The following is a 9,802-nucleotide window of genomic DNA, read 5'->3' as shown; positions in this document are numbered from 1 at the left end:
CGCCCACCTCCCAGGAGCTCTGCACACCGCGGATAACGAGAAGTGCGCAGACCCGGGCCGCCACGGTCCTGGCTCCAGGGTCTGTCGTACCCATTTCTCCCACGGCATCTTCCTCGGCTCCTGCAGAAACCTTCGGTCTACCAACGGGTTCCTGCTTCTCGGCGGATCCTCGCTCTGACCACGCAAGCCACACGCCAGCTCTCCCAGCCAGAACCTCACCACCACCACCGCCACCACCACCACCCCACACCCCGCATCCCCCCTCGACTCGACCCCCATCCCCCCCGCCCCCCTCAGGCCCCGCCCTGCGCCACTCCCTCCCCTCACCCCTGCGGCGCGGCTTGCTGCCGCGGTGTCCTGGCAGGGCGCTGAGGTGTGTCGCCGGCGGGTGTCGCAGGGCGTGTCACGAGGTGAGTGGGGAGACAGAGGCCGCGAGCCTGAGCACCAAGGGCGCGCGGTGCTCCTCACCCCTCCCCCCTAGCTGCCGGCCGGCGGTTCCTGGGAAGATGGCGGATCGCGCGGAGATGTTTTCTCTCTCCACCTTCCACTCGCTGTCGCCTCCGGGCTGCAGGTACGCACTCGGCCCGTCTCATCTTCATGTAGGTCTCTTGGCCTGCAACCCCACCCCCATAGACTTCAATTACTCAGGCCAGGGGCCTCTTTGGTTTGCAGGCCTCTGACTGATGCTGCCCATCCCCCACCCTGGGCTCCGGGTCCCTCCGTGTTTTGCTCCCTGTCGCGCAGACCCAGCAGTACCCCCTCACACACAGGCACACACACACGCACACACACCTTTCCTGTTGGGATGCCGAACCGCACCCAGTCAGGACAGGTGACCTGGCAAGGGTGGGGTCCCTAGGCTGACCCTTTGAAGGATTTTAGGCAGGGTGCCCAGCACCTAGTCCGTTCTTGGCAGTGTCCTTTTGGCCTTGTTGTGTCTCCTTCCACAGAGGCTAGGACCTGGCTCCTAGCCCCAGGCCTGGGGAGAGTGAAATAAGCTTGATGCACTGGGCGTGGGGTGGGGGATGTTGGGGTGGGAGGGGGCTGGACCTCTGGGTAGAGGCCTGCTTGGCGGGAGGGGGATGGGAACGCAAGCAGAGCAGCTGGACCCCTCCCTCTCCTATTGTGGCAGCTTCAACTCCCCCTCTTCTTGTTGGCTCAAGGTGTCTCCCCAGAGGCTGAAGCTGTGACCCACAGGGGCCAAGAGCTGAGCTGAAGAGGAGTGGGAGGGGCTTGGGGAGCAATGGCTCCGCTGGGCTCAAGTGCTGTCATGAAGGAAGGCATCCAGGGAGAGCCGTGCCTGGGAGAGCTTTAGCCTAGGAGTCGGGGCCCCCGGAGCTGGATATTTCCCACCAGTGTCCTCAGGATCAGCTCTCGGGCCAGAGCCTAGGACTGGTGGCTCTCTGACCCTGGCACCCTCTTCAGGCCTCCCCAGGACATAAGCCTGGAAGAATTTGATGATGAAGACCTGTCTGAGATCACGGACGACTGTGGACTGGGCCTTAGCTACGATTCAGACCACTGCGAGAAGGTGGGGAAAGGGTCGGGTGCGTAGGATCTGACTAAAGACGAGCTTCACACGCGCTCAGTCTCCCTAGCATTCTTGTGGGTTTAAGAGTGTCTGAGTTCAGCTCCATGCGAGAAAGCCTCTGCCCTTGCTAATAGTCCTTTGGTACTTGTCTTTCTCAACATGCTGTAGGCAGGCCCTTCAGAGGGCCTTCTCTGTCACTTCTCCCCAACACAGAGCCACAAGAGGCAGAAGGGTGTCTTTGCTCGGGTGCCTCTGCTCAGATCTCTTCCCACAACGGTTTAAACCCTCCAGCTTCTACCGCACCTCAACCTCTGTGGCCTCTTTCTTTCTGCCTCATCTCCCTTTGAGATCTTTCCCCTCCCGTCTCCTGGTTCTGTCTCTACATGTTTCCATTCTCATTTGTTGTGAGGAAATGCCATGTGTCGAGTGCAGGGGGCTTCCAGGTGTTGTGAGCGGAGCCCAAACTGCCCCCACCTCCAGCTCTCAGTTTAGCAGGGGAGAGGTACGTGAGAGAGAGTGATCATCCGATACGCCAGTGGCGGGATTCCAACTGGGATTCCAACTGGTCGACAAGTGCGATGATGAGGGGAAAGGGAATCCAATCCAGGCTGGGGGAATCAGGAAGTCTTCCCAAGGGAAATGTCGCTCATAACCCTGAGGTTAGTAGGAAGCAGGCAGATGGGGGTAGGTACGAGGGCGTGGAAGAGAGGAATCCATGGCAGAAGGACTAGCTGTGCCAAAGACCCTGGGATTGGTACAAATTTGGTGAATCATCAGAGGGCAGGCTCTCCTCATTTATACATTCTTTTGTTACTTATCGATGATGTTCCCATGGGTGAGTATGCCAATGTATAATGTGGGCATGACCCTGTTCTGGTAGTCTAACAGTCTGGTGTACAAGACAGATCAAAAAGTCATGAGTTGTAAATTGTTAAAATGCTACAAAAGCAACAGAGTAGCAGTGTCAAATATGATGGGGTTTAGGGGTGAATAAAGCTGGATGGTTACTTGGGGTTACTCTGAGAATGTCTCAGAAATTCAGGCCCTCCCTGGAAGTGCAGTGATCAATATGTGTCTTAAGTAGATTTTTTTTTGTAAACAAACAAACATTGCTCTGCTGATGTGCAAACTGGAAGGACTCCCGCTTTCCCCTCTTCTCATCCCTGGGACTCCAGGATACTGTTGTGCTCTGGCCCAGCCCTGTCTTGTCCCTCCTTCCTGCAGGACAGCCTCTCCCTGGGTCGCTCAGAGCAGCCACACCCTATCTGTTCCTTCCAAGATGATTTCCAGGAGTTTGAGATGATTGATGACAACGAGGAGGAGGAGGAAGAGGAGGAGGAGGAAGAGGAGGAAGAAGATGAGGAAGGAGATGGGGAAGGCCAAGCGGGGGGAGGACCTGGTTCAGAGGCACTTGTTGGAGAGTCTCTCATTCCCTCTCCTTCCCAAGAGGAGTCCCACAAGCACCGACCCACCACTCTCCGCCTAACTACACTCGGGGCCCAGGTGAGCCTCCTGACAGACACAATACTAGAGTCCAGTTTGGAGGCCAGGTAGCAGGTCCCTCCTTCTCTTGATTGCCGGAGTGTTCTTCAGCCATGCTGATACGTTCTCTTCCCTAGGACTCCCTGAACAACAACAATGGTGGCTTTACATCTGCACCCCCATCCTCCCGGCAGGAGACAGTGCTGTGTTCACCAGCCCAGGAGCCCCTTAAAGGTGAGGGATGGATGTCAATAGAAGAGGGAGGGGCCAAGCGGTGGTGGGGCAAGCCTGTAATTCCAGCACTCGGGAGGCAAAGGCAGGCAGATCTCTGTGAGTTCAAAGCCAGCCTGGACTATAGAGCCAGTTCCATGACAGCCAAAAAAGAGGGGGGGGGGGATTGGGAGGAATGGCTGGGCACTGCGCTGGAAGGAGGCCTGTTTTCTGGTGGCAGTGATCCAAACCCCTCCCCCTGCAGAGCTCCCAGCCCCTCTCATGCCAGCAGAAGAGGAGCCCCATGAGGTACGGTCTCTGGTACACCCTGGTTGTGACTGTGAAGGGAACGAACCCCCAGAGCCACCAGTGTCAGGTGGGGCCTCCCCTTCCTCCGATCCTGGGATTGAGGCCGACTTGAGAAGCCACTCCAGTGGGGACCACGAGGGTCGGCGAAGCAGCCAGGAGCTCTCATCACCAGGCTCGGACTCCGAGGATGCAGGTGGTGCACGCCTGGGGCGCATGATCTCGTCCATTTCTGAGACGGAGCTGGAGCTGAGCAGTGACGGTGGCAGCAGCAGCGGCCGCTCTTCTCATCTCACCAACTCGATCGAGGAGGCTTCATCGCCAGCCTCAGAGCCTGAGCCTGAGCCTGAGCCGCTGCATGAACCTCCCCGCCGCCCCGCCTTTCTGCCTGTGGGTCCCGACGACACCAACAGCGAGTATGAGTCCGGCTCTGAGTCTGAGCCTGATCTCAGCGAAGATGCCGACTCGCCCTGGCTGCTCAGCAACCTGGTGAGCCGCATGATCTCTGAGGGTTCCTCGCCCATTCGTTGCCCGGGCCAGTGCTTATCTCCCGCACCACGCCTGCCAGAAGAAGCTGCATCACAGGCCAACCGGGTACCCCAGGACTGCCAAGACCCTGAGGCAGTAGCAGGGCCCCACGTGGAATTGGTGGACATAGACACCCTCTGCGGGCCACCTCCGCCGGCCCCCGAAGCACCTCGGCTTGGCCCAGCGCAGCCTGGGCCCTGCCTCTTCCTCAGTAACCCGACAAGGGATACCATCACCCCACTTTGGGCCACACCGGGCCGCACTGCCCGCCCTGGCCGCTCCTGCTCCGCTGCCTGCTCGGAGGAGGAGGATGAGGACGAAGAGGATGAGGAGGATGAGGACGATGCGGAGGACAGCGTGGTCCCTCCGGGTTCCAGAAGTACAGGCTCTACTGCGCCGCTGGATGCCTCGCTGGTGTATGATGCAGTTAAGTACACACTAGTAGTGGATGAGCACACGCAGCTAGAGTTGGTGAGCCTCCGGCGCTGTGCAGGCCTGAGCAACGACAGTGAAGAGGACAGCAGCGGCGAGGCCAGTGAGGAAGAGGCGGGAGCTACATTACTAGGCGGTGACCAGGTGCTAGGGGATGCCTCTCCTGACAGTCCTGACCTCACCTTCTCCAAGAAGTTCCTCAATGTCTTTGTCAACAGCACGTCTCGATCCTCCAGTGAGTGGGAAGTGGGGGAAGGTGGGAGGGGCCGAGGAAGAAGCACCACCCTGGCCCCTGGCCCTATCTGGTCCCCCAAAGTGTCCAGGAAGCCTTAAGTTCTAGAGGTGGCCAAGGCTGGGCACTTGCTGTTTTCCTGGGACAATGAGCAGTGATCCTCCCCAAGGGGCACGGGTCAGCCCACAGTGGGTTGCTCTTCCTCTTAACCTAGGGTACCCAACAGGTCTGTTGCAGTGAGGGGATTGGACTCCAGCCCAAGGCCAGGCCTTTAAGCCCTTTCTTTCTCCTTGGAGTTCCTGACTCTCCCCGTCTCTGTGTCTCTTGTCTGTCTCTCAGGCACCGAGTCCTTTGGCCTTTTTTCCTGTGTGGTCAATGGGGAGGAGAGGGAGCAGACACACCGGGCTGTCTTCAGGTACATCCGCTCCCTTGCCCAGGATGACCCCCGGCCCCAGTCTACAGATTCCTTAGGACGTTGCTGGACGTGATGTACCTAGGCCTGCCTGGCCGGCCTCACTTGACCTCTCACCTGGCCTCAGGTTCATCCCTCGGCATCCAGACGAACTGGAGCTAGATGTGGATGACCCCGTGTTGGTGGAAGCTGAAGAGGATGACTTTTGGTTTCGTGGCTTCAACATGCGCACTGGCGAGCGTGGAGTGTTCCCTGCCTTCTATGCCCATGCAGTGCCCGGTCCTGCCAAAGACCTGCTGGGTAAGACCCATCCGCAAGAGAAAGCTTGCCACCACAGACTTTCTCCTGTATCACCACCCCCCTGACTTGGGTCCACGTGACTCCCCTCCTCCACTCCCCAGGGAGCAAGCGGAGCCCCTGCTGGGTAGAGCGCTTTGACGTGCAGTTCTTGGGTTCTGTGGAAGTGCCATGTCACCAGGGCAATGGCATCTTGTGTGCGGCCATGCAAAAGGTGAGTGTGGAGATGGTGGCGGGCACAGGCTGGAGGCCTACCTGGACTGTCACCCCAGGCCCACAGGGCCACACAGCCTCTGTGGCCCCAAGGCCTCCGGCCTTGAAGGGGGGTGTTACAGGGCTGACTCTCAGGCCTGATTCAGAATCCTAAGCAGAAAGGCCAGGGCAGAGTGAAGCAGCCGTCGGTCGGCTCAGTAAAACTCTCACCTCGTGGCTGGTCCCTCCTCCCCTAAGCCGTGAGCTTTCTGCCTAGAAATTAAAACCAACTCTTATCTCCTCTTCCCTGGGCGTCCCTCATTTGCTCAGTCATCCACCCAGTGGATAGTTATCAGTACCTGTGACCTGCCCACCCCCCTACCCCACCCCTGCCCCCAGGAAACCAAGGCTGATGGACCCTGAGGAGCAGGACAGACCAGCTCTATATCAAAGAGCTCCTGGCAGCTTATGGAGATCAGGCAGTGAGCTGGATAGAAGTGTGGGCAGAACATTCTAGTTCTTGGCACCTGAACCAAGAGAAGCACCCTGGTTGTAACAGAAGCGAGGCAAGCTGGGTGCAGGGTGGTGACTGACTTGTTCTGAGAGCAAAGATGGCCAAGGTCATTCTTTTGTCTTCCAGAATTGCCTCTGGAGCCCTGAGGTGCCAAGAGTATTCAGATAATCTAAAATGAACAGAGGCATGGAGAGAGAGAGAGAGAGAGAGAGAGAGAGAGAGAGAGAGAGAGAGAGAGAGAGAGAGAGAGAGAGAGAGAGAGAGAGAGAAAGAGAGCCCGTGATGGGTTCCTCAAGACCCTCCCTTCTCCTCTCCCGTCTCCCTCAGATTGCCACAGCCCGGAAGCTAACAGTCCACCTGCGCCCTCCTGCCTCTTGTGACCTTGAGATCTCTCTGCGGGGGGTCAAGCTGAGTCTGAGTGGAGGAGGACCTGAGGTGGGAGTGTGATAGGCTGGGGGCCAGGGGGAGGCTGGGAGGTGGCGGTGGGGCCACATGTAGTGGGCATGGTCGCAGGCTTGTCTTAGCCAGTGTGGGATGATTCTGCCCAACTCTGTTGTAGTTCCAGCGATGCAGTCACTTCTTCCAGATGAAGAACATCTCCTTCTGTGGCTGTCATCCCCGGAACAGCTGGTAAGGACTTACCTGTTCCTCCTATACTCCTTCAAATGCCGAGGGTCACTTGTTCTCCAATCCCCACCCACCCTCAGGACCCCACCTCTACCTCTATGGTCACCCAATCCATGTCGGTCAGTCTAGACACTGATCCAGCTGCAGTTCCCCAGAGGTGCAACAGTCTCCATCCCAGTTCCAATGTAAGGAAAACTGTGACGGGTGAATGGTTCATCCGCATAACTCTGAATAGGTGCCATGTTTGTATGAGGTTAGGGATGCATGGTATTAGGTCTTAAGATCACAGACTGCCTCCTTTACCTCAGTGCTGCCACAGACTGACTAGGGGCCCTTTGGCAAGACACTAATGCTCCCTATGCTTAGTATTGGTACACCTACCTTACAAAGCTATTATGGAGCACGTGTGAATTAATATAAATACATAAGTTATGTCTGTTAGACATGGGGCAGTGAATCTGACTGGCCACAGTTTGGGGGTGGGGTGAGATCTGAAGTCTCCAGAAGCTCATCTGGATAGCAGTTGCTGTTAATACTAATGGCGTTCCCCGGGGCTGGGTCAGTGCTCTGACACCCCCTTTGTCAATGTCTCCCCAGCTATTTTGGCTTCATCACCAAACACCCGCTGCTAAGCCGCTTTGCCTGCCATGTCTTTGTGTCCCAGGAGTCTATGAGACCAGTGGCGCAGAGCGTGGGGTGAGTGGGAAGATGGAGCAGGCGCCCAGGGAGGATACGGGGCCTGGGAAGTTTCAGGTGCATGCGAGGGCCCTCATGCCTGCAGGTTGCTGGAAAAGGGTGCTGTGTGGGTATGGTTGCTAGTCAAGACCTCAGCGCGTGGCTGGGGAAGGAATAGGAGGAGCACCGCGCGCTGAGCACCGTTCTCTCCCCCGTTGCAGCCGGGCCTTCCTGGAGTACTACCAGGAGCACCTGGCATTTGCCTGCCCCACAGAGGACATCTACCTGGAGTAGCACCCACCTCCCCCAGCTCCTGTCTACACAGCTCTGGGTGTCTCAAGGCCACCATGGCTTGAGCAAGGACTGGATTGGGGACATTTGGAACCTTACATTGTGGGAGTTTCTGGGCTGGGAGCTCTTATCCTTTAGTCCCAGATCATAGCTTTTGGGAGCTGTTGGGGGGAGGAGCCTCAGCAGCCATACTTTCCTTCCAATGCATCTTTTCTCTCCTGTCTTCCTCCGTCCTGTTCCCCCAACTGCCTTTTCTCTGTCTCCCTTCTGTGCCTGTACACCTCGCTCTTTGCTCTCTTCTGTAGAACTCAAGGGAGGGGAGTAGGCTCAAGGTAACGGATGAAGTCAGGTCCCCCAGTGGCTCCCTCCTGCCCATCTCCTGTGATTTATAAATGAATTTTAATTTTTATAGTGAATCTTAAGAGATCATCCCGTCTTTGATCGCAGGAAGGGACCCTAGCCCCAACCCACAAGGAGCTCAGGGGAAAGAGGGAGGGGTTTACTAAGAGAACCTTCGGGCAACTAGGTGGTTCTTGATGCTCACCCAAAGCCCCCAATGCTGCTAGGAGGAGGGCACCCCAAAGGGTGCTTCCAACAGGACATCTGCTTTGCCGCTAACACCCCTGCAGTCCAGCGAGTGAGTATCTGCCCTGCGTACGCCACCTGCTGTGTACATGGGCCCCGCCCACGGCCTCAATAAACTCTGCTTGGTGTGACCCTGGCTGTTTTTAAGGTGGTGCCCAGGTGGGGGTCCAAGTCTCAGGTCCTGCCTGTTGCAATAGAAATGGAGGACCCAGGCTGAGCGGGCTATGGGGATGGGGAGACATCTTCAGCACTTTCTGTAGTCCTGCTGAGGGTGGGTCACTGCATGCTGTGTTAGAGCCTTGCTGGAGGTGGCCTCTGGAGGCCCTCACAGATGTTTTCTCCAAACACACTTGATTTCCTGCAGAGATAGCTGAGGCCTGGAAGAAGGCACTGGCTACAGACCCTGTGTCTTTTCCACGTGCGGTACGGGGAGAGATATGGTCCAGATTGTGTGTGTGTGTGTGTGTGTGTGTGTGTGTGTGTGTGTGTGTGTGTTGAACAACTTCAGAAACAATACCTGTGGGTCTTAAAAAATGGTATTTTTTATAAGTTTTACTCAGAAAGCCAGAAGAAAATAGGTGACTTTTTTTTTAAACCATGCCTATAGCCTGTAGGTGATTATAGATCCTCACCAAGATTCTCTCCTGGGACCCCTAAATGACTCCAACCTCTGAGGAGTACCAGTAAGTGGCCCCTGAGGGTAGGTCTGTGCTCTCTGACCTTAAGCAGTGGTATATATAGCTCACTGGTGAGGGTTGCGAACGGAGGAGTGAACAAAGGGAAGTCTTGACAGTTTGCCACATAAAAGAAAAAAACCGGTCTTATCTGGGCATGGTAGCACATACTTATAATCCCAGGACATTGGAGGCTGGGGCAGGATGAGTGTCAATTTAGGCTACATGATGTGATCCTGTCTCAAAACAAGATGAAAATCATCACTTCAGTGTGTGGACAAACAAAAGCAGTCACGATATATGTGAAGATCAGGGATGAAGACCAATTGCTGTGGAATTATCACCTTTAAGCTAGTATTCCAGGACATCCCACGTGTCCAAGAAGATCTGTAAATGCCTTTCTGCGATTTAGCAAAGCTATAAGGAGGCAGACAGCCGCTTGGGGGTGGTATAAAGCCTGGCCCCTGTGCTGGGTGATGGAGGCAAGCCGTCCAGACCCACACAGCTTTACAGCACAGACCATTCCACTCCCAGCTCTGAGCCCTTGGTGCCCTGTATCCCTCCCAGGGCTCAGCCTCCCTCCCCTGACCCTCTAACATGTCTCTTTGGTTCTTCATGTGGTTAACATGTTTCCTTTTCCCCTGCAGTTAGGACATCTGTGGGACATGCTTGGTGGCCTTTCCTTGATGCCTCTCCAGCTGCCCCACAAACCCAGCCCTGTTCTGGGTTCTTCCTTACTGGCTTTAAGGCAAGCAAGCATAGGGAACAGCTTAGCTACCTGGGACGCCACTTGGTTTGGGCCACACCCCTCTTC

General features: G+C 56.3%; 1 protein-coding gene across 1 annotated transcript; it reads left to right on the top strand.

The window, feature by feature from the left end:
• The first annotated feature begins 325 nt into the window (after positions 1-325).
• Positions 326-8,445, top strand: Mapk8ip2 (mitogen-activated protein kinase 8 interacting protein 2). Its single transcript, XM_005067107.4, has 12 exons — positions 326-571; positions 1,426-1,531; positions 2,756-3,034; positions 3,151-3,247; positions 3,489-4,724; positions 5,061-5,136; positions 5,261-5,433; positions 5,535-5,644; positions 6,464-6,571; positions 6,696-6,766; positions 7,361-7,459; positions 7,660-8,445. Exons 1-12 carry the CDS (start codon positions 507-509, stop codon positions 7,730-7,732), a joined length of 2,493 nt encoding a protein of 830 aa, XP_005067164.1. The 5' UTR covers positions 326-506; the 3' UTR covers positions 7,733-8,445.
• Positions 8,446-9,802: the final 1,357 nt, after the last annotated feature.

This window comes from Mesocricetus auratus, unplaced genomic scaffold (genome assembly GCF_017639785.1).
Source record: "Mesocricetus auratus isolate SY011 unplaced genomic scaffold, BCM_Maur_2.0 Super-Scaffold_100010, whole genome shotgun sequence".
In the NCBI taxonomy this organism is placed as follows: Eukaryota; Metazoa; Chordata; class Mammalia; order Rodentia; family Cricetidae; genus Mesocricetus; species Mesocricetus auratus.
This window is presented reverse-complemented; position numbering and strand designations above follow the sequence as displayed.

Bases quoted from the DNA above. Each gene is read 5' to 3' on its own strand.
- Mapk8ip2 (XM_005067107.4), top strand. From the start codon at position 507: ATGGCGGATCGCGCGGAGATGTTTTCTCTCTCCACCTTCCACTCGCTG. The intron at 1,532-2,755 runs GTGGGGAAAGGG...TCCTTCCTGCAG, and splicing joins ATTCAGACCACTGCGAGAAG to GACAGCCTCTCCCTGGGTCG. The intron at 5,434-5,534 runs GTAAGACCCATC...TCCACTCCCCAG, and splicing joins TCCTGCCAAAGACCTGCTGG to GGAGCAAGCGGAGCCCCTGC.